Source organism: Macadamia integrifolia, unplaced genomic scaffold, assembly GCF_013358625.1.
Source record: "Macadamia integrifolia cultivar HAES 741 unplaced genomic scaffold, SCU_Mint_v3 scaffold2633, whole genome shotgun sequence".
Lineage (NCBI taxonomy): Eukaryota > Viridiplantae > Streptophyta > Magnoliopsida > Proteales > Proteaceae > Macadamia > Macadamia integrifolia.
The window spans coordinates 19,950-45,167 of NW_024868847.1; the positions used below are offsets into that span (position 1 = coordinate 19,950).

At 35.2% G+C, this 25,218-nt stretch overlaps 1 protein-coding gene across 1 annotated transcript; it reads left to right on the forward strand.

Annotated features, from left to right (window-relative positions):
• The first annotated feature begins 22,995 nt into the window (after positions 1–22,995).
• LOC122066920 (polygalacturonase non-catalytic subunit AroGP3-like) lies at positions 22,996–23,968 on the forward strand. Its single transcript, XM_042630750.1, has 2 exons — positions 22,996–23,083; positions 23,192–23,968. Exons 1-2 carry the CDS (start codon positions 23,033–23,035, stop codon positions 23,606–23,608), a joined length of 468 nt encoding a protein of 155 aa, XP_042486684.1. The 5' UTR covers positions 22,996–23,032; the 3' UTR covers positions 23,609–23,968.
• Positions 23,969–25,218: the final 1,250 nt, after the last annotated feature.

Here is a 25,218-nt window from a genome sequence, read left to right on the forward strand (position 1 = left end):
TTTGTCTAGTTGTAACCTAAGTAGGTTACAAAAGGCTTGTAACCCATTTCTAGTTACCAAAAAGTCTTATAATGTGAAAGAAATGATTGGTTCAAGGGGATTCAAAAAGTAATTTCATGTGTTTATATTCCCAATAATAACTTAAAAGCTATTGCACCACTTTTTATGAAAAAGTGTTTAAAAAATGATAGAAATGAAATTTTATCCTCAAACAGACCTATCACTACGTTTGAAATCTAAAATCTCAATTTCTCGTCTCTCTAAAGTCCAACATGGGATTGAAAAAAAAAAAAAAAATTATACTAACCGTTGGGTGATTGGGTCTATTGCTTTGAGTAAGGGTGTCCATTTTCAGTCCAAGCAGGTTGGACTAATCAAGAGAAACGTGAAACAAACCTTTATCGATTTGGGTTTTTATCAAATAGGTAAAAAATCGAATTGGACCAAATCAAGCAAATCTAAACCATAAAAAACCTTATAACAACTTTAAAAAATTACTAAAAGAGAACATATTACCTACAAGAGGCTATTAAGTCAACTCAATAAAAACCGAATCGGTCTAAATTGAAATTGAACCTTGATTTCAGTTTGGCCTAATACTAGATAAAATCTAGATCAAAGTGACCAAAATCGGAAATGGATCGAATCAATCACAAAAACCTTATAATCAGCCATTCTGAAACAGCCTGGATAGGTATTACTATGGTCGATTTGGATCAAAATTGGTTTATTCAACCAATGATTTTAAACTCGAAATTGAGTATCAAAACAATCCCTCTAGTGATTCCAATTCTAAATTGACCATTCTAGAACTGCCGGAGTTGGATTGTTCATGACCAATTCTAATCCTAATCGGCTAATACCAGAATTTTAACTCAAAATCAAAGAGTAAATTGGTCCTTAATGATTCCAGTCTAGATCAGATCCGAATCAGTCACAAAAATGCTAGAATTGACACTAACTTCTAAAAACCAACAACCCAATCCCAAAAATCCTAGATATGACATTCTATAATAATCGGAGTTGGGGTTGATCCGAACTAGACAAATCAACTAGGGATTTTAAACTTGGAATGGGAGATCGAACTGATCATGGTTTCAAGTATCGATCTGGGATCGGTCATATCGACTGAGACCAATCCTTGATCCGGATCGTTTTAGGGGCAAAATAGGTAAAAAGTAGTGCATTTTATAAAAATCAGGGGTAAATATAGGCCGATACCCATTGATCCCATCCGATCTGGATTGGTATCCAATTGGCATCGACAGAGACTGATACCGTTACCATCCCCTGCATCCTTAGAACTAATTCCTATAAATTTTGATCCAAATCGAATCAAAATCGGACCCAAAAAAACCCTAGAATCCCTCAAATCTTAAGACCCACGATCTAGTCCTATAAACCTTATAATCGATTTTAAACACAGAATCAACGATCAAATCAATAGCTGCCAATATCATTCCAAATCTAAATCAAATTGGAATTGACCAAAATCAATCCCAAAACCCTTTGAATCAACCTATAAAATATATTATAATTGTAAAATTTCACATGTCATCATTATAGTAGTACTAAGCCAACGATATTGCTTTACCAAAAAAAAAAGCCTACAATATTGCCATTTGTCATCTTCTTGGATTTTTCCTTTCTTGAAAACACTAGCATGTTTAATACAATTGATTTCTTTGAGAAGAGAGAGAGAGAGAGAGAGAGAGAGAGAGAGAGATGATTAGAACTATCTTACCAACCTCATCTCTAATGCACAACAATAGAAATTATTGCAATATAATTGATACATGAATTTCTAAAAGAGGTTTTATTTTCTAAACTTCAAAAACAAAAATGAAGTCCACCAAAAGTTTTAAACCCTAAAACCCAGAAAAGCATTGGACATGCCGAGAAGAAAGAGAGTCTTTACCTGACTCACTAGAGATGATCTGGCCAAACTTTATGCCATAAAAACCAACCAAGGTAACAAAAAGACTCACGAGGAGGAAGAAGATCAGTTGGGGCGAGGGGTTGTTCGGGTTGTTTGGGAAGAGTGTATTTATTCTCAAAATTACCCCTCGTTTTTCCATTTAAATCAAAGTAACGATCTAAAAAGTTGAGGTTGAATTTACTTTTTTAACCGTAAAAGCAATCACAAAATGACAAAATAATGGAGACATAGTAATTTACTTTTTTAACCTTAAAAGCAATCACAAAATGACAAAATAATGGAAACACAGTAATTTACATTTTTGACCTTAAAAGTAATCACAAAATGACAAAATAATGGGGACACAGTAATTTAGGTTACAAGGGTTTTGTAGCCGTGTCAGTTACAGACTAGCTTCACACAAGTAGAATTGTTGTATTGATATTTTGCAGTTCAGTAGTAATTCTTCTTTTTCTCAATCCTATACAATTTTCTATTGCTTTTATCACAATTTCTTTAAAATATTCTTTGTTGATACAAATAGAGTTTTATCATATTGTGTTGATCAAGATCTGTGTTTTTCAGTGTCAAACTTACGGATAACAAGAGGCTTAACAATGGAAGCACTTGCAACTAATTTTTTTTTTTTTTTTTTGCCTTATTTCTGCTCTCTCTCTCTCTCTCTCCCCCCACTGAGTCTTGTACACCAGACTCAAATGTTGCACCATATGAAATCAACATTGAGAGTACAATTGGGCTGGTTCACTACCTTTATTGTTTGTTAAAATCTAAATTAGATAATTTTTCATGAGTGATAACTATCTGTTTTTCTTTCGTAGTTTATAAAGAAGCTTTATCACACAAGTTGAGAAGTTTAGTACCTAAGAATTTAGATATGCCATATTTAGTGGTCATAAAGTTTGCTGGCTTTGTTGTATTCTATACAATCTTGTTTAGCCTAAATCAACTTTTGCTGCATTATGATTGTGGCAGGTATGTTTTTTAAGTAGTATCTGATATGTAGAGGTTGTTAGAATCAGTTAGACAATTTTAAGCATACTAGCCATAGACTGGGAGGCCTATACATGGAGGTTCAACAATTTCCATTATTGTATTGATGTCAGAGTAGACTTAGGCTAATGCTGTCAATTTAGAATCGAAACCGAAAAAGCTGGAATATATTCTTGGTTTGGTTTGGTTTCGGCTTCAAGATTAAAATGATTGAACTAAATTGAATAACCTATTTTCGAACCGAGTGAGGAACCGGGTAGTAAATGCATTAGTTTTTACTATTTCAATCAGTGTGGATTATAAATTCTATTCATTGCTAATGTTTAAAATTTTTTTGGTGGATTAAGATACTAATAAATGTAAAAATTGGCCCAAACACCTAAAGTAGAATCTAAACTTAACATGAAACTCAATATGAAAACGAAAAGGAAATTGAACTCAACTGAACCGAATTAATTTGTTTTCTAAAATGTGTTCCTTACATTCCTAATCTTGGTTCGGTTTTAGTTTCTGTATTTTGTATCTAGAAATGAATCAAAATCAAACCAATTGACACCCTTACTTTAAGCTAGCTTTGCTACACATCTTAATTGACAAATACAAATGCAATAGAGTTCTAATACTCGTCTAGAGCATTGAAGTATAACTAGCGCCTCAAGAATGGGGTTATTGTAAATACTAGAATTTTTATTGATCACATGATATGGATTGAAACGAGTCACTTACCTTAGTGAATTTTTCAACTGGTGATTTATTTATAGAGTAAATTAGATTTAGTGTGGTTATTTGATGTATTGTTTAACTATGCCTACAAAATGTGGTTACTATATATAACAAACGTGTTAATGTAGTTTTTTTTTTTTTTTTTTTTTTTTTTTTTTTTTTTTTTTTTTTTTTTTTGTAACAGGGTAATTTTATTAAGAAGGAAAAAACATTCAAATAGGAGAGAAAAAAAGAAAAATACAGCTGAAGCCACTAGGCCAACTTGCTGTCTCCACCTTCGGCAAAGCCATCAGCAGAGAAAGCAAGCGAGCGTCCTAGCAGAATCTAAATCTGTGCATATTTGCACCATCATTCTCAAGCTCTGCTACAATGCAATTAGGAAATACCACCGAAATCTCAGACAGTCCAGCTTTAGAGGCCTTTTTAGCTATTAGTCATAATTAGGAAGTTATGTAGTTTGTAGTGCACCAAGTTGTATATTTCTAGCTATTAGTCACAATTAGGAAGTTATGTGCGCCAAGTCAATACTTATGGAGTTACTTGTAATTATAAATTCTTTTTAGACCTTATAAGTTATTACCATATAGCTGTGAGATAGACTAGGAATCTAAATACTACCGATCTCCTTTTTTTTTTTTTTTTTTCTCTTTCTATCATTGTTTGGTAATCTGGTTCTATTACAAAATGAACTTGCATTGATCATATGAGATGGATTGGAATGATTCACTTAACTTAGCGCACGGATCAATTAATTATCAACTTATAGATGAAATCAGATTGAGTGTGATGAATTGCAGTGCTATATCACTAACATTTCTCCCTCTCATTCGGTGATCCTTAAATTGCACCAATGGTTTGGCAAGGTGTCTTGCTAACAGACTATTGTATGTCAACAATTGAAAGTTCTATTCCCATGTTAATTGTGTTGCTCTCGCTGTTTCATGGTTGCATTATTTAAAACTTTTTATGTCGATTTGTTATTTTGGAAGTTCAGTTTTTTACTTTGATATCGAATTCTATTGCCATGCAACAGTTGGAAATCTTATGATCTGAAGCTCTTTGCTTTTCCTTGCATCTTGCTGAAATATGTCAATTCTAAAATATTTATTGGTTTATTGGATATGGACTAAATCATATATCATTGCAACTTCTTTCATTCTTAAATTTTCTATGGAAAGTTTATTGATTCTTTTATTCTTTATATATTTTCAAACAATATCTTTTGTTTGTTTGGTAACAGGTTCAACTACATCTAAGGATGATATTGAGATTTCAATATTGGTCTTAAGTCTTTTTAGAACAAATAAGGTGGCAATTGTTGATATTTATAAGCTAGAGTTTCCACAACATTTTGGCAATGGACAATTCAAAATGTGGTGTAACTGATAGGATTCATAAAGGAGTCTAAATTAAGCCACCGAATTACAAAAAGAAGAAAAGGGAATTTGCCAACATGGATGCTTTTGAAGGATCAATGAATGATATAAATATCGGGATATTATTTTCACAGTATTCTCCAACCATTTTTCTACATGGGTTTTCTGCTTTTGCACACCTAATTCAATTATTAGTTTTACTCATTTTTTGGGTTTGCAAGAGACCCACAATAACCTTTGATAATTCAAAACCAATGTTGAAGAATACATAATTTTTATACTATTGGTTGGCCCTTATATCTTGCATGCTCCTGTCTTCCCATGACTTCTCCTATGCGTGTCAAATTGCATCTCTGGGTTTAGAATTGGTTGGTCTAATCTAAAGACTGTTGCCCAATTGGATTTTTCATTCGGAACAGTCACTTGGTTTCTTATCTCTGCTTACTTGCACATCCAGTTTTCTCATTCAAGTGAGCGCAAGTTCCCCATTATGCTAAGGATTTGGTGGGCCTTCTACTTCCTAATGTCTAGTTCTTTTCCAGTTATACATCTTGGTTTGTATTGGAAACATTTTCAGTTACCAATCTTGCTGTGGGTGTCTGATGCTATTTCAGTTGTTGCTGGTTTGTCCATTTCTTATGTTGGGTTGTTTGGCAAGGGGCGAGAAGATGAAGATTTCCATCTTTTGGAGCCTCTTTTGAAAACTAGTTCCAATCAAAACAATGGTGCTGAGAAATAAGAATCAAGTGTCGGTGAAGAGAGTGTAACTCCTTATGCAAATGCCAATTTTCTTAGTATTTTTACTTTCTCTTGGATGGGTCCTTTGGCTGCACTCGGGTTTGAAAAAACATTGGACCCTGAAGATGTCCCTCAACTTGCCAGTCATGATAGTGCCGATGCGGTCTTTTCTTGTTTTAGAAACAAAATTGAATTTGATGGTAACAACGATAGTATTGGTGGTCAGGTAAGCACACTCAAGCTAGTGAAGGCATTAATTCTCCTAACTTGGAAAGAAATTCTACGGACAGGCTTGTTGTCCATTGCATGCACATTGGCTTCTTATGTTGGACCATACCTTATTGTTGTCTTTTTTCAGTAGCTAGACAGCTCTCAACAACTAAAATATAAAGGCTATGTGCTAATGTTTATTTTCTTGTTATCAAAGTTCATAAGGTGCTTTTCAGAGAGGCATTTGTTCTTTCAATTGCATAGGATGGGAAATAGGGTCCGTGCTGCCTTGTTCGCAGCAATCTATAAGAAAAATCTTAGGCTCTCAAGCCAATCAAAACAGGGCCACACTAGTGGGGAGAACGTTAATTTGATGACCGTTGATGTTGAAAGGACTGGATTTTTCAATTGGTACTTGCATAATATATGGAGGGTGTCTGTTCAAGTTGTTCTAGCACTGTTTATATTGTACATAAACCTTGGCTTCGCTTCACTTGTAGCTTTTGTTGGCACAGTGATTTTGATGGTAGCAAATATTCTATTAGGAAAACTACAAGGGAAAATTCAGGGAGAATTGATGGATTCAAAGGATCAAAGGATGAAGATGAAATCAAAGGCTCTAAGGAATATGAGGATTCTCAAGCTTTAGGCTTGGGAGGTAAAATTCTTGGCTAAGATAATTGATCTTAGGAATTTTGAAACAAAATCGTTAAAGAAGTTTCTTTATACATCAGCTATGATTGCCTTTGTCTACTTGTCTACTCCCTTTTTTGTGTCTATGGTTACTTTTGGGTTCTGTGTGCATAGTGGAATTCTGTTAGACTCAGCAAAGATTATATCTGCACTTGCAACATTTGAAATGTTACAAGTGCCCATTAAAACTCTCCTAGACACAATTTCCATAGTAGTTCAGATTAAAGTCTCCCTTAACAGGATAACCTCATTCTTGTGTCTTAATGATCTTAATCAAAATATAGCACATAATCTTCCAAGTGATAATGCTGAAGTTGCAATTGAAATAGTCAAGGGGAATTTCTCTTGGGACCATTGTTCTTCTTATCCCACGTTAAAAGATCTTAATTTCAGAGTGAACTATGGTATGAAAGTGGTTGTTTGTGGCTCTGTTGGATCAGGCAAGTCAAGCCTACTCTCATGCATATTGGGGGAAGTGCCGAAGGTATCTGGAACTGTTAAGTTAAAAGGGAAAAAGGCCTATGTTGCACAATCACCTTGGATTCAGAGTGGCAAGATAATAGATAATATATTGTTTGGTAAGGAAATGGACAAGGAAAGGTACGAGATGATCCTGAAAGCATGTTCATTGAAGAAAGACTTAGAATTATTTGACTTTGGAGATCAAACTATCACAGGGGAAAGGGGGATCAATCTGAGTGGTGGACGAAAACAAAGAATACAGATTGCACATGCTTTGTACTACGATGCTGATATTTATCTACTTGATGATCCTTTTAGTGCCGTGGATGCTCATACCGGATCTCATCTATTTAAGGTAGTTATTTATTGAGCTCTACTTCCATAACTTTCCTTGATGAATTGATTTGAAGCTATACATCTAATTGCTTAAATCATAATTTTTTTCACCTCAAATTGGGGTCGATAAAAATATTTGTACGAAGAACGAAATCAAGCTATCTAAACCAATAAGACATACAAACACATTATGTTGAGCAATACATGTTCTTGCGTAAAACTTATGGTTCAATGTTATTTATTGTTATGAAAACTAATTTGCATTTATATGTACATCTATGCGGCTCTTTTGAGTAGCCAAAAATTCTTTTTAAGTGCCTAAATGTGAACATTTGATCAACTTTTCTACCGGAGTGTCTGTTGGGAATTTTTGGGTTTAAAGACAATAATATATGTTACCCACCAAGTAGAGTTTTTCTCTTATGCAGATCTTATCCTGGTGAGAATATGCTAGCATTCTTTCCCTACTTCAAGTACTTCAACCTTGTTTGAAGGTGATTTGTTCTTACCTTTTTTTGTATGATAGGTGATGAGAGATGGTTAAATTGTTCCCAGTATCTGAGCTCAATTGAGTAGAAAATTTCTCATTTCTTCCGGGAAGTAAATTCGGTAGTAGATTTTCCTTCAAAAACCGCTGTGTGTCTAGAAGTCTCTTCCCCAGTGACGTCTTGGTCGTCCCTGGTCAGGATGGTGTTGGAAATGGATCCTACTCGTCGGCCAAGATTCAGAATATTTTGATTATGTCTGCTAATTTTTTTTCCCTCTTTCTGTGGGCGCTTTGCTGGTCTTCTCTTCCTGCTGATGGCAATGCCAAAGGTGGGTTGGGTTAGTCAGCCTTAGTTGCCCTGTCAAGTCTTAAGTGTCTTTTATGGTTGTTAAGAGTGTTTGCCTTGTTCTGCTGATGGCAATGCCGAAGGTGGAACTCGTGCAATCCCTTTTTGACCATGTGAGAGGTGTGGGTTCCTTCCCTCCCTCTTTTTCTATACATTATTTATTTTTTTCTTTTATAATTAATATACACGAATTTCTAGCAAAAAAAAAAAAAAAGGTGATGAGAGATGGAAAGATTATTCAAGCCGAGAAGTACGAAGAAATTCTTAGTTCAGGCACTGATTTTATGGAGTTAGTGGGTGCACAGAAGAAAGCTTTGGCAGAACTTAATTCCGTCAAACATGGGGCTGATTTAGATAATCTAATTAATGGAGAGAAAGATGGTAATATGTTATGGAGCGAGAAGTCTATTCAAGATAAACAGGTAAAAGAATCCAAAAACCACAAAACTGAAAAATTGGTTGGGCCAAAAGAGCAACTTGTCCAAGAAGAAAAGAAAGAAAATGGTGGAATTAGTCCTTCAGTCTACTGGAAATATGTCACAGCTGCATATAAAGGAGCTTTTATACCATTGATACTACTGGCACATATTCTTTTTGAGCTTCTCTTAATAGTCAGTAGTTACTGGATGGTGTTGGCTAATCCTGTTTCAGAGAATGTAAGACCTCATGTTAGAGGATCTACTCTCATCTTTATTTATATTGCTTTAACCCTTGGAGGCTCTCTTTGTTCACTTATAAGGTCCATGCTCATTGTAACCACTGGATACAAGACAACCACTCTGCTCTTCAACAAAATGCATTTGTGCATTTTTCGTGCTCCTCTGTCATTTTTTTATTCAACTCCAAGTGGAAGGATTCTAAATTGAGTTATATACTTATTTACACTTGGGATCAAAAAGATATTGTTTAATCATTACAAAAGTTAATATAATTTTAAATTTTAAACAAACTCTATCTTTGTAAACAGACATCTATAGATCAAAGTGTAGTTGATACCATTATTCCACATAAATTTGAAGAACTTCTTATCTCAATCATAGGATTTCTTGGAACGATTGCAGTAATGTCACAGGTTGCATGGCTGATGTTGATAGTTTTTATTCCAATGACCGTAGCATGCATTTGGTACCAGGTAATTTTGTAGCCACTTCCATTTCTCAATATTGAAAACTTCAAATTAAGCTCAACATTATTTTCTTCATAGTTATGCCACAATACAAGTTTCTTCATGCTTTTTTTAGTAGAATTCAAAATTTGCTTTCTTCATAATATAATTGATTTAGTGGTGAATGCATGTATAGTTGGGTGTGAAAGTGGTGATTCAAACCCTAATATTATTTTTGAATCTATAAATAATATATAAGAAACCCATTTTCCAAATCACACATTTTTATGTAAATTAGTACAAGGCAATAGTCTTTTTATTACCAAAATTGTTTGTGAAAAAAAAGAGACCAAAAAAGGCCAATGTTGTCGAAGTGTAAAGTTCACTTAAAGTTACATAGCTGCACTTTTTTGTTATACATAAAATATTTAGATACCTATAAATTAAAGTATAATATAGTTCATAGTTTTTTTTTTCCTGCTAAGAGATCAACGATATTAAGAAGAAAATAGAAAGAAAAAATATCATACAACCTGGGACATCCCAAAAATGTCAACACAAATTTTAGAAAGCACCTCTACCTTCGGCAATGGCATTGCCATCAGTAGGAGAGCACTTCCCCACAAGAAAAATAACAAAAAAGCACTTAGAGAATTCATATCTTGGCCAACATTGGTAATCCATCTTGAGTTCCATCAACATGTGAGATGTCCGTTCTACCATGGAGGAAGGAATTGCCTTTTCACAGCTAGCTTTGCAAGCCAATCTGCAATTGGATTATTTTCTCTGTAAGAATGAGAGTTTTTCCACTCGATCATACCTAAGAATGATCTAAATATTCACAGCCATAACTATATCCACGGAGTCACATTCAATCCATAATTGTATTGCTCACAGTTCTTTAGTAGCTAACAACAAGATAATAACTTAAGAAATTAAAAAAATAATAATAAAGGGAGTAAGATCCGCACATTGTTTGTGGACTCTTTCCCATTCTCTCACATAATGTGAGGGCCCAATGCATGTCTTTGTTTTATCTTTTCTTTTATATATTTTGAAAAAGTGTGATCAACAAATATTAATACCATTTTTTTTTTTAACCGTTGTGGTGGTTGCGTGCAGATTCTTCCCACTCTTTCAGTGTGGGAAACCCTCTCCCAGTAACAAAGTATTAAATAATGTTTCATTTTACACTAGTTAAATGATAAACCATTTAATAATTCTAAATTTTAATTATTTATTACTTTAAAATGATAAATTTGTAAATAAATATAAATTAATAATAATTCAGTGTTTAAATATTAAGGACTAAGGGAAAGAGTCCATTATAAAGCCTTGTCTTCGTGGTCTAAAAATTTTGGGTCATATGGAGTGCTAATTTAGTCAAACGGACCATTTGATAATTGTTTCCCATTTGAATTAGTTATATGTTAAGCTTTTTGAACCCAATTTCCATTGTATGACCTAGGATGTTTGGACTTTTACTCTTTTATTTTCAGTGACTGACTTGAAGTTGCCTAAAGTTACGAAAGTTGAATTCTCAACCAATCAAGGATCAAATTTGATAGATGGATAGGTGGTGATTTGAAGAACTTTCAAATCACCAGAGCCTAGATGGATAGGTGGTGATTTGAAGAACAAATCACCAGAGCCTTAAGGGAATTGCCATGTAAATAAAATATCTGAGCAATCAAGAGAAATTTATCTAAGTGGATCACCTAAGAACTGTTGCCACATTAATTACGAGTTATATGAGAATTTTCCAATAGAAGAATCTTCTTCCTCCTTCCTTTTCATATTTTCTTCACACCCCTCATTCTTTCCTAAATGAAGCGTGTGGGATACGCTTTATGCTTAGCATACACTTAGCCTAAGTGAAGTGCTTGGATTGCACTTTCATGTTATCATTAAATTGCGCATTCATGTCCTTTTGGCAACAATGAATAAGGCCATAATGTCCATTCCATCGCTTGTATATTTAAATGTGACTAAAACCTGGATATGGATACAGTATTTAATGTATCTGAAATTTGATTATATAATTATTTTCTTAGAAAAATAAGAACTAAGCAGATGCCACAAAATTTCAGATACAGCTACGTTCATGTTTCATTTAAGAATTTGAGGATGGAAATTTTGAGATGTGCTCAACATATAAAATAATGTTTATAATTCAATTAACATCTAATAAAATTAGAAAATAATAATCATTCAATAATTGAATTAAACAAAATAGAATAAAATATTTTCCTTTAGTTTCATCCCTGATGATGGTGTGTAACTATCAACTATCCAAAAAAAAAAAAAAACTGTCAACTATCCACATGTAAGCAACTCAAATTTAAAAAATCTCTCATAAAACAATATATATCATTCTCTAACAAACTATACATTATTCATTACACATTATTATTATTATTATTATTATTATTATTATTATTATTATTATTATTATTATTATTATTATTATTTTGGTATACATTGTACCTAATTTCTTTTATTTGAATCTTGTCTTGTAGCAATATTATATATCTGTAGCACGAGAACTATCACGATTGGCTTGAGTATGTCAAGCTCCAATTACACAACATTTTGTTGAATCTAGTTTTGGTTCAACCACAATCAGGTGCTTCAATCAAGAAGATAGGTTTATGGACACAAACCTCAAGCTAGTGGATGGATATTTTCGGCCCAAATTTCATTTTTCTGGTGCAATAGAATGGTTATGCTTTCGCATGGATATATAAACATCTATCACATATGCCTTCTTTTTGGTTTTCGTGATCTCAATGTCGAAGGAAGTACTAAGTCCTAATAAACGTTGAACTTGAGATCTTATAAAATCATTATTTCAGGCACCCATGATGGTTATTTATATGAAAGCTTATTTTTGAGTTTAATGTTTTTTTTTTTTTTTTCATCTCTTGAAGGTCTTGTGAGTTTAGGAGTCACATACTGGCTTGGTTTTAGTATGCATGGGGTCATTTGGGATCTTTGCGGTCTTGAGAATAGCATCATATCTATTGAGAGAATATTGCAGTACACATCCATCTCTAGTGAATCCCCTTTGTTGGTGGAAGAAAACAAGCTAGGTCCTGAATGGCCATCACAAGGAAAAATTGATATTATTAATCTACAAGTAATTTCCCTATTCTAGGTTTCTCAAAGTCTTTTGTCTCCATATTTGTTTTCTTGTCTTGTGGAATAGATTCTTTAAATTCTAATATTTGTGGACATTCTTCTTGCTCTTATGAAATTCCGCTAAGCTTCATGATTTTATTGTTTAATATGAATGTAGGTCCGGTATGCCCCACATCTTCCTCTTGTCTTGCGAGGTCTCACATGTACTTTTTCTGACGGGATCAAGATTGGTATTGTTGGGTGAACAGGAAGTGGAAAATCAAGTCTTGTACAAGCACTTTTCCACATGCTTGAGCCTACTGCTGGTCAGATTTGGATAGATGGTATCAACATTTTTAAGATTGGCATTCATAATTTGCGGTCAAGATTGAGCATCATCCCCCAAGATCCAATAATGTTTGAAGGGAGTCTAAGAAATAATCTTGACCCACTTGAGGATTACACTGATGAACAGATCTGGGAGGTGGGTTTTTTTTTTTTCTTCCTCCATTTGATGAATAGTCTTCAATCATTGACAAACATAAGATAGACAAATTTTCTTCTAAATTGAGGATTTGCACACAAAACAATCACATGCAATTGATTGGTTGGGACATATATCTCAAACTTCCTTTCTCGTGGTCATATTCTTTTTCTTTTATTTAATTTTTTCAATTATTTCATTGGATGCATTGGATCATCTTTGGGGCTAAGTTTGCCTTAATGTATTCTCTTAGTTGGGACCTAGGAAGTGCAATGTGTTTATTGCCTTGTTTTAGATTCCACTTGCAACCCCTTGCTTGTTCATTTCTTCTTTTGCTTAGCTCATTTTTAATGATCAAATCTATGTCATCTTAATCAAGCAAAGTCATAAGTTGACATTGGCCTTTCATTGTCATAGGTTTTAGATAAATGCCAACTTGGTGATGAAGTTAGAAAAAAGGAAGGGAAGTTGGATTCTCCAGGTTAGTTCTTCTCATAGTCACTATATACCAAATTCGCCAACTTCCATTTATCGATGCACAATCCTTTCAAAATCAAATTATTATTGTACAATATATCTAACTTCTAGTTCAAAACAACCCGCAATCTCAACCCCTTTTTCCAAAAAAAAAAAAAAAGTATGGAAAGAGAAGCTTTTGAAATTAATATCCTAAATAGCTAACCTATTCATATGATGTCTATCATAGTGACTGAGAATGGAGAGAATTGGAGCATGGGTCACAGGCAACTAGTTTGTCTAGGACGGGTATTACTCGAGGAGTAAGGTGTTGGTCCTTGATGAAGCTACTGCGTCAATGGATTCTGCGACTGATTATCTAATTCAACGAACCATTAGGCAACACTTCTCAAAGTCCACCATCAACACAATAGCACATAGGATCACATCAATTCTTGATATAGATATGGTCCTCCTACTTGATAATGGTTAGAAGCAATCAATTAGTACACCACAAAAATGGGTTCAGTTGAATTTGGTAATATGTCTTCTCTTCTTTGGTGCTTGTCTAATCAGATTGACATGTTTTTTTGTATTAAGCAGGTCTCATATTAGAGTATGATTCCCCAGCCAAACTGCTAAAGATCAAGTCCTCATCATTTTCAAAGCTTGTTAGGGAATATACTCGAAGATGTAGGTCCTAGTTTTTGAAAGGATAGATAAGTAAGTTTTGAATCGTCAAATATACATGTTTCATTAGACTGAGGTGCATTGATTTTTTGAATATGACAAAAAAAATTGTCCAAAGAAGACGATGGAGTTCATATATCAAGACTACATGTAATCATTTAGGTTGGCAATGGCATTGCCATTCATTTGCACACTGGAAGTAGAGGAGAAGTTGAGAGGGGAAATCTTTTTCTTCGTGCATTTTCATAAATGTTACGAGAGGTTTTACTAGTCTAACCCAGATTTTAAGTATTTTATTATAGCCATCGATACTAACCGATATGTATCGTATCTTTAAGGTACCGATATAAAATTATACCCATACAATACCTAACAGAATGTACTGAACAGGCCGATACATGATCCGATATGCATGGTCAATACATGGCTGATAGCTATCGATGCCCTCAATACTTTTTTTGCTTAAGGTCACCAAGAATAAATTAATAAAAGAAAGAATAGAGTACAGAGAGACACACTTGGGTAAACTAAAAACAAAAATCAGATCTCCTTTTCACCTTCGGCATTGCCATCAGCAGATGAAGAGACCTGGACAAGAGAACTTTCACCTAACCTCTTGCTCCACCTTCGACATTGCCATCAGCAGAGGAGGAGACTAAGAAAGCAAGAGACAACTAACACAGAAGAACCAACATATCACTCGAATCTGAATCGTGGTCTCTTAGTGGCATCCCAATCAATGTCATTGGATGTAAATTTGGGAACATTATTTCATATAATCGACAATCTTGTCGAAGCAGCATGCTTCAATAGGCTATTCACGACCATATTAATCTCTCTAAAGTAGTGAAGAATACTGTATTGAGTGTTATTCAGATATCAGCAAGGATAGCATTTTTGCCTAAAATTCCAGGGAATAATCTACTTTTGAATACATTAGACAACTGCTTGGGAGTCGCATTCAACCTCAATCCATGATAACCGGAGGTCCTTAGCAATTTGAATCGCTACAAAAAAGGCTGCAAATTCCCATCATAATTAATTGTAATTCCCTCAAAAGAAGAAAAGCACCTTATAGGCCGCCCCACATGATCCCGAAAAATGCCCCCTATGCCAGCATATCCCAGGTTCCTAAGTGAGCACATGTCAGTATTAATCTTGATGCATCCAAATTGATTCATGATGATTGTAAAATACGTACCAAGAGCTCTAAGGCATTCTAATCATTTTTATTTTGGCGAAATCAACTTGACTTTATGTTTCTACTAGCAAAAGTGAATGTGGTTTCATCATTATTTGAGGATTAACATGTTGCAATAAAGGTTCGAAATCAGATTTGCAGAAAATAATTATTCATCAAAACTTTGAATTTTTTGCTCAATTTTCTTTTTCTGGGTGAGTAGACTATTTTAAAAGAATGTAAGAGAGTGTAGAGAATATACAACAGACCACAAGAAGAAGGGGGGGGGGGGGGGAGCCCAAACAAAGCTACAGCCGAGACCTAGATCAACCTAACATGAAAACCCAAGAAGCTACTATATGATGAATTTTGATAGTACATGAATCTGAAGCATGAAGAGAGTTAATCTTGGTTTTGACCTCAAACTCTATGGGACTCCAGATTTGATTAAAGGATCTCGAAGAATAAGCCCATCTAAGTTCGTTACTCTCCCACCAAATATGGTAGATCAAGGCACAAACGGCCATCTTTATTGCTACACTACTAGTCATCTTGCCCTTGAACTCCTGCTTTATCCACTTCCATTCCCTCTCTGAAGAAGTTTAGGGAGTAGAAGAAGGCCAACATTTACTAATCACCCAATTCCAAATAGGATAATTTATAACGCCACCCCTTAGAGAATGCCATTATTATAAGAACACCCCATCTGTTTCACCAAATTATACTTAGACCTCCTACCATCAATTACTGTTACAGAATATACCTTATATGTTGATGTCAGCTACTATAGTTTTTTTTAAATACCAAAATACCCTTATTAAATGTGAAGTACCTGAACTACCCATCTAAGAGTCCCCATCCCCAAACTGATAGATAATATGCACCCTCACCCCAAATCTATTCCTTCACGTTCAGAGCACTAGTGATCACAACGGCAAAGGCAACGGCAATGGTGATGGACGGTGACGTGGAGGGACTCACGGCGACCAGCAGGGACTTGCGATGACCAGAAGAAAATGAATCATCTGTTCCCCTATTTTTATTAACACTTTTATTACCTGAGTAGAACTCGCCATCCAAGTCTTCAACTTCGCCGAGGCTATCAGCATCAGCCGCCGATCACTGGAGAAGGTCTTCAAGATTCTTGACCTCTACGAACCTCGACTTCACCAATGACACTTCTCGCTTCAGGCTTTGCTATCAGTGGTATTCAGATCAATGAGCAGAAAGATAACCTAAGGTGGGCTTTTGCTCTTTCCATCTCTCTACTTCTCTCTGCTGCACAAAATGAAGCAGCCCCGGAGAAAACAAGCAGAGGTGTCTTTTTCTCATTTTGGTTGATTTGGATTTCTAAAGACTTCAATTTTTTTTTTTTGGGTCCATTTTCTATTTTTCTTCTAAATTGGAAAATTGCAGTCAACTTGGTTGAAATCTTGTGTTTCGGCTAATTCTCAATGTCCAGAATCTTCTCTCCCTCTTCTTTTCGTGTAATTTTCAATATCCATATACTCAACTTTTGAAACCTCCTTTAGAGTTTCAGAAAACCCAGAACCTTCTGAAACCGAATGGCTATTAAACATCCAAAATAGCAGAAGAAACTCTAAAACAAAAATAATAATAATAATAACAAAAAGGGGAAAAAAAAAAGATGATCCAATATCTGTATCCTTTTGGATTGCCATGAATTTTAATTTCGAGAAAGACCGTTTGTCGGATGCATGTATGATGCGCCACCTAAACCCTTTGGTCCCTCTGCTCATTTTGATCTGTTTTTCGTGTCTCTGTTTGCAGGTTTGATTATTGGGTCGATTGGTGGGAGGTGGATCAGAAGTTCTCTGAACCAGAGAACGGGAAGATAAATCGTGTAAGAATCTAACAGTGGAATAAACTTGGGGAGAGGTAATGAGAATGAGGAGGCAATCAAGCCCATATAGTAGAAGAACTGATTCATTTGTCCAGCCATTACTGAACTTTTGACAATCAGGAAGAAGACTAATCTGAGATGGGGAGAGAATTGAACTCTAGAAGCTGAGGAGGAGGAAGAAGAAGCCTTTGCTGCTCGTCGCTGTTCAACACCGTCCGTCACCACTGCTGTTGCTCTTCATGGAGAGTGATCGCCAGTGCTTTTAATGTGAAGATATATTAGGTATCGATTTGGAAATGGGTATCTAAGGTATGGATTTGGGGATGGGATTTATTAGAAGGATATAACAATCATTTTAACTTTTCACTCAAACAGTAAGGGGTTTGAGTCTAATTTGGTGACAGAGGGGGTGTTCTTATAATTGTGGCATTCTCTAGGGGATGGCACTGTAAATTACCCTTCCAAAGAGCTTTCGAAAAAGGGCATCTGAGGAGCATGAGATCAATATATTCAGAAGCATTCCAGCATTAGAAACAACAATTAGGGATACTGATATTCCTTTGCAAGAGGAAATCTTAGATAGGGAGGGTTATCAACAATTAGGGATACTGATGTTCGTTTCATTCAGTGATTGCTGTAAATTTTTATTGAATTTTATTCTTTTTACTCCTAATAAAATTATCCTTTAGCCAAAAAAAAAAAAAAAAAATCCTTAGATAGGGAGGGTTATCAGTCAGTCTCGGTCATAGCATGCTCAATTGAATTGTAGTCTCATTTTTTTTTTTTGGGGGGGGGTGGGGTCAATGGATAACTAGGTCAGTGAAAAACAATCTAAATGATCGCATCAAACTAGTTTTTTTTTCCCCCAATGATATATGAATCTAAACAGTAAATCTTCCCCAAACTGAAAATAACTTTTTTTTTTTCCGTTAAAGATTCGAAGAATTTCATTGAAAAAAAGGAAAAAGAGGATTACAAAGCCAAGAATTTTAATTACCCCACCTTTGGCATGGCCATCAGCAGGGAAAGAAAAATCCACAATTACATAATACAAAATCTGGGTCTTGAATCCGCATCAAAAGCAGTTTCCAAATCAATGTGCATAGGGAAGGAAGCCGAACCGAAAATAGCATATTTACTGGTATTCGTACATGTAACAAATCTTATCCTTTATACATAATCAATTGAATGCACTTGTTTTGTTCATCTATAATGTTTTATGCTTTATAACTGTATTTTGTATGTATCTTAGGAATTTTTATACGTTTTTTGACCATTTCCATGCATATTTTTAACGTGTCTTGCATCTCTTTAATATGATACGATATGCCTCTTTGATTCACTCTTCTGATATGATATGAAACCAGATACTAATACTTTAAACCTCGGTCTGACGATGTTATTAGAATGCCACAAATATCAACCACGAGGCACATTGAATAAAGCTGAAATTTTGTGGGTAATTAATTAGGACCCAAGTTCATCTGCTGACATGTCAAGTTTTAGCTAAATAGAGTTGGCCAAGTGGCAAAATAAAACTTTTGCCATAAAGTTTGCAAAACAAAAAATTTGCATATTGCTACATTAGACATCTTAATTAATATACTACCAAATTTTCTTTAGTCGAGAGAATGGCCAGTAGAGGGAGGGAGGGGAGAGGAGGACGAGGAAGAAGGGGAGGCAGAGGAGACAACAGAGGACCAGGGTCGATGTTCAACAGGTTGAATAGGAGTAGGAAGAGGGGGGGTAGGACGAAGCGGAAGGTGAGTAGGGACGGTGACAGGAGAAGGAGAAGGGCGTGGAGAGAAACAGCAGAGGCAGGGTGCCGTCGGAGAAGGGGAGGGGGGCATTCGGTCAGGTCAGGGGCATTCGGTCATTCGGAAGGTGAGATGAACTCTTCAGGAACCAAAATTAAGGAGCTGCTTTTGTTTTCAATTATTATCTGATATATTTTTATGCTGCATAGTTGAACATAGACTAAAAGAAAGAGAATTTCTAATAAAAATTTAAATAACAACAACGACCTAAGCCTTGCCCAACTTAATGAGGACAGCTACATGGATCCAAAAAAAAAAAGTAAGGAAAACTGAATTCTAAATTGAAAGGGGGGGAGGGTGGGGAAGAAATGAGAAATGAAAAATGGAAAATGACAGATGAAAGATAGAATGCAAGATGAAAAGTGAGATGAAAGATGAAAAAGTAAGAGAAAAGAGGCACAACTCAACAAGTCAGGTGAATCTCAGCTAAATGGGGTCGGCTATATGGATCATTGCTCTCCAACAGGCTCTATTTGAGGTCATACTTGGCATGATTCAAGAACTCAATTTTGCTATTGACTCGGTTTTTGGGAATGGTGAGACATGATGAGAGGTGAGACAGGTTATCTTTTCTAATACCTAATTTGTTCTACCAATTCTAGCCATGATTAAATTTCTCCTCTAAAAAATTTCCTTCTATGGTCATGTATTCCAACTCAAAAGTCTAAAAAATTGACTCCTAGAGTGGCAATTTGAAATGTTTGTATATCTAACCATATGGGGTTTATTCTGACCTCAAAAGTGTATGGTTGAAGTTCTTCAAAAAAAAAAAAAAAAAAAATCTTAATTAGATTACACTTGAGGATATTAACTTTTTGATTGATGTGCTATTATTTCAGAAAATTTCTCACAATCCAATTTTTTGCAAATTATGATTGTTAGAAGAATTAAGTGATCTATAATCTTTTGAAAGGGAAAGGTTTGGCTCCCTTTTACTGAATACACTTTACTTGAGTTTTATTTTCTTGTTATCATTTGCAATTACCTTTTTTGAGTGAGAAATACTTATTGTGTTCAGCACATTTTTTGGATTGTTTATGTCATACATTGTTCTTCTGGTGGATGTGATTGTAAAAGTGAATTTTGATGTTTATCTATATATTCGTAAACAACTTTTTGGGACTCCAAATACCCTTTATTGGGTGTATAAGGGCTTAGGTAGTCGGATTAAAATGAATTTTGTTATTGGTAGAGTTGAGATGCCTTAGGGAAGGGCATGACCATTAGCCTACCTAGAAACATATTTATTGAAAATATTGTACAAAACAAGTTCATGTACCCAATAACTTTACAACCAAGTGCTCTTGATTAATAGTTTGCTCCATCTCCCAATTATCTGCGATGTGGCAAAATCAGGTGTGGCCTAAATTTGTGGTCAGTTAGGGTGGTGAAGGTTTCTTCCTTAAACGTTGAGTTTTGGGCCTATTGGATTTGACCAAGTGACACAATAAGGCTTTAAATGTGCATTAATTAGAAAGTAAAACTTTTTGCCGAAATAGAGAAAACAAATGGAAGGCTACAAATAGAAAGGATATATATATATATATTGGCAAGAATAGTAAGGAAAATTCCATTACAATGCAGAGTATGCTACAAATATAATATGAAATTTGACAAGTGATTATTTTTTTTTTCTCACTAGAAGATCATTTGTATTAAAGAAAAATTGAGAAAAAAAATAAATGTCAATTACAAAACAACGGAAAAAAGAACCAAGATAATACTAATCCACCATCGGCATTGCCATCAGCAGATTAGACTATCAAAAAGCCATCCAATCGCAAACTAAGAGAAAAAAAAAATGGAAAAATATCAGCTTCTAATTGAAGCGATATCTTGGGCGACCGGTAGCATCTATCTACTTCAGTTGAATGGGACTTTCATCCTATAAAGCTAATTGTATCAAAGAATTTTGACTTTTCCTTGTATTTGAAAATTGTTTGACAACAACAATTGCTTCAAAATTCCATAGATGGGGAAAAATCCATTGTGTCAATGCTCATTAGCCATATTCACATTAAAGGGAAAATGGTTTCTGTGGGGGAGTATGACCCCCGCACCCAAAACACATGGTGGGTGAAATGTTCAGCCTACCTCCATGAAATGAAAAATGACGCTTCTATTGCTTTTTCCTTGTGTGTTTCCATTGACCCTCACGCATGTGCAGGAGTCGCACTTCCTCATATTAAATTACTTCCATTATTCTCCAAAGGACTTTGAATACAAAAACTGCCCCTTGAACGTTCTTCTTCTCTCCCCCTTCCCCCTTCCTCTGCGATTAGCCAATCAATATTCCAAAGAGAAAAATGCACGGATAAAAGATAATAATAGTATTAGCTGATGGGCACAAAGTTGTAGGCTCTAGTGATTTTGATATCCTCAGGCATCGTCTATCAAGCAATTGGTGGACGATTCACAGAGGGGGATTGAATTACGGCCAAAGGGAATCTTATCTCCTCACAAGTCGTGTGCTGCAACTTTGAGTACTTTGTTACTATGAAGGCTGTTGTTATAAGAGAAGTACCCGTATAAGACCGTTGTATGGATGTAAGTATTCCTATAATGTAGAAGACAAACTTTTGGTGCGACTTGAAGCAAACAAACCAAGGTGGGTTGAGATGTATCAGAAGACACTCTCCTTAAGGTCTGAAACGCCCCCTATAGAAGTACAATTGGGGTTCCTGTGTTTTACCTCCAAGATAAAACAACCCTGTGATCTTTATCTGATCCTTTGGGAGAGAAAGACTAGGCTCACTAAGCATGGTTTTGTAACACTGTTTTATGCAACGATTAAACAGATAACGGAGAAGGAGGGGAGAAGACAGAGAGGAAGTTGCCAGAAACATATATTGTTCTCAACAGAATACAGAGTATATAGATGTTCATATGGGTGTTACCTGTACACTGTACAAAGGCACTTTCCATATATATACACTTCTCTGTATACATACAGACCTGTCTATGTATGGACACCTCTATGTACCTATGAGTGTATACCTACGTACCTATACATATTTTTAATTAAAAGTTAAAGTGAAAGAACAAGGGGACATGTCACAATTTTGGAACTTTATTTTATAATATAAATTATATTACTTATATTAGTACAACAGCGGTCAATCGGTTTGGTTTCTGTTATTCAGTTTACTTTCGGTTTAGTTCAAGATAAAAATATAAAATCAAAATCGAATTGAAATGAGAAGAGGAACACATTTTAGAAATCAAAATCAAACCAACTTGATTCGGTTCAATCTTGATTTGATTTTAAATGGTTTGTTTCGGTTCTAAGTTGACACACTTAATTATTATATGATTGAGTTAAAGACATTGAAATTCTTACATGAAGGATTTAAGGGTACCTTTTGTTGATTGTAGGGGGTTGTTGTAATCGTAAAGTTTGACAACACCAGAGGTTGGGTTTTCTCCACAATTTCCAGTCATGTATACCATTAATGATTAAGTAATTTAAGTTCTTGAAGCTTTTCTTTGACTACCACTATTGAGCTGTACACAAAGACCTCATCAGATGAGAATAGTAAATAGGATTTATGAGAGGTAATTTTGGTATTTAAAAATGGACTGAGTTTTCCTTTAATCACAATGAATGAAAATTCATTCATTGCTGCGGTTCAGATGTGCATGAAGGTATTGGGAGGGTATTTTGGGGAGTATAATAAAACCCTATAGGGGTTTGTGAACCATAGGATGGAGTGATGAACGTATCAGCCCAGTGGAGGAAAACTTTCTCTTTAAAAATTTGAATGTTGGAGGGCAGTTGGAAGTTTTCTTTGGTGTCACTCCTAAAAGAGAAGTTTTTCACTTTTCATAGGGAAAATTGGGGAATTTTACGATTTAGCTGTTTAGGGAATTTACGAAAACTTCCCCCTTTTTATTTTTTGGTACTATAAAAATTTTCCTTCTATATAAATTTGAACAACCTCTCTCCATGCAACAAACCCAATTCATTCCTACAAAGGCAGAGACCTACTCATTCCTTTCTTTGTTTTAGTTCCACCATGATGCATTCCATTTTGTTGCTTGGACTTCCGATAGTAACATCCTTTAGTGTAAGAAAAATGATGCTTTTCCATTATCCATTCATTCCAGCTTGGTTATTTTTGGTTCCTATTTTATCTTTCTTATTTGGTTGGTATTTTCTCTCAATGACATTGTAGGGTTCTCAAGCTGAAAATGCCTTCTTAGAATACTGGGAAGAGCATATTGGTCTTTCATCCCCTCCACATTGGTTACCTGAAAAGGCTTCTTCATTAAGCTCCCATCAAGATGCAGTGTTTAAGAAACTTTTGGAGAAAAATGAATTGACATCCCACCTGCGTTCATTCTGTAAGCAAGCTAATGTAGCTTGTTCTACAAATGTATTGGTGAAGAAGACAATGGACAACACAACCTCACCACCAATAGCCCAATGGAATGAAGCCAAACTAACGTATGATTTTCCTAATGACAAACCCCTGGTGATAGCCAGCCAAGGGGGATTGCCATATTTCAGGGAGTCAATGGTGAAAGAGGGAAGTTTCATGCCCATCCCTAGTCTAAGGGATCCAATGTCATATAAATCGTTCTTGCCGTGATCTTTGGCAACAAAAATTCCATTTTCCGTTGCCCGTTTCAAGGAAGTGAAGAAGCTTTTTGGCATGGAAGATGAATCAAACATGGTTGAATATATTCAAGACACCCTCAAGATATGTGAGAAGAGTCCCATTCGAGGTGAGAAAAGAACATGTGCAACTTCCGCTGAGGATCTTATTGATTTTGTCATCGAGGAATTAGGACACTATGTATATGTATGGAGTACTGAAAGCATTGAAGGATCTTATGAAAATGTCACAATTGGAGCTGTGAAACTCATAGATGGAAATCTTTTTGAATCACCAGCCTTATGCCATAGCCAGCCATTCATATTTCAAGTCTATTATTGCCATGTTTTACAGAAAGTAAAAGTTTATGCAGTTGATATACATGCTAAGAAGAAAGTGAATCATGCGATCATGGCATGCCATTATGATACATCAACTTGGAATCCAAATCATCTTGCTTTTAAGTTGCTAGGCTTTGGCCCGGGTCAAATTGAAGTCTGCCATTGGATAAATGAGAATGGAATAGTCTGGACAAATACTCTAGGCTGAGAAACAATTGCAGTTTGATCATCTTCCAGTTTTCTTGTTAATGTTACTATACATATTACTACTTACGCTATTTGAAGGACAAATAATGACTTATTTTGGCCTGCTTACTATGCCTTTTGAGTTTCAATATGATTTTGTTACTCAATTTTCCAGCATGACAATAACCTGAAATCAAAAGAAAACTCGGTCCAACGTGCCCTGTTGCACCCATACTACACATATATAACCAATTCTACAATAAAAAAGGAAGCCTAAAAGTCGCTGATCAAAATTATACACCAAGACAGGGTATCCTTTACATACACACCAGTAAACTCAGTTGCACGATCAGAATTCCAGAAAGATCTGAAGGTTTGGTCTAGGATCAACAGGGGATGTGACTGGGAAAGCAGGGTTAGAACACCTCGACGAAGAGGCATGACATATGCTTTGGGTTTTTGATTTCGTTTCACAGTGGTGAGTTGTATGATTCATTTCGTGGTGATAAATTTTATTTTCAGTTATATCTTCATGTATGTAGGTTTGGCTATTGGCCTGTTTTAGCAAAAAAAGAAAAAAAATATGGGTCTGGAATTTTTTTTTTCTTTTTTCCTGGAGTGGTGTTTAGTTCAATAGTGATGAGTTGTATGATTCATATTTTTAGTTTTATCTTGATATGTGTAGGTTTTGCTTTTTTTTTTTTTTTTTGGGGGGGGGGGGGTGTGTGGGGATTCAGATGGAAGCTGTCTTCTCCTTAGGGAAAGGGAGATGTTCTGCTGTGCTGCCAAACTCATATCATTTTCAATGGGTTCAATTGGGGAACTTTTGGTGGTTCCCTGATATTCTGATTTACAATGTAACTTGTTTATGTAGTAGAGAATCCAAGTTAAAATGATCTTCAGCACCAATTGCCAAGATCACTCCTCTATGATGCTGCTAATTATTTAAATCTCCTTCTACCAAAAAAAAAAATTATTTAAATCTCCTTTATTGAACTGCTAAACATTTGGTTTCCTTTGGATGCCAGAATTATCTTATAGCTCAGGTCAGACTGCAACAAACAAGTGAAGGGCAAC

Excerpts from the sequence above, each read along its gene's own strand:
- LOC122066920 (XM_042630750.1), top strand. The coding sequence starts at position 23,033 with ATGATGCATTCCATTTTGTTGCTTGGACTTCCGATAGTAACATCCTTT. Across the intron at positions 23,084-23,191 it reads CGATAGTAACATCCTTTAGT|GGTTCTCAAGCTGAAAATGC; the intron begins GTAAGAAAAATG and ends ATGACATTGTAG.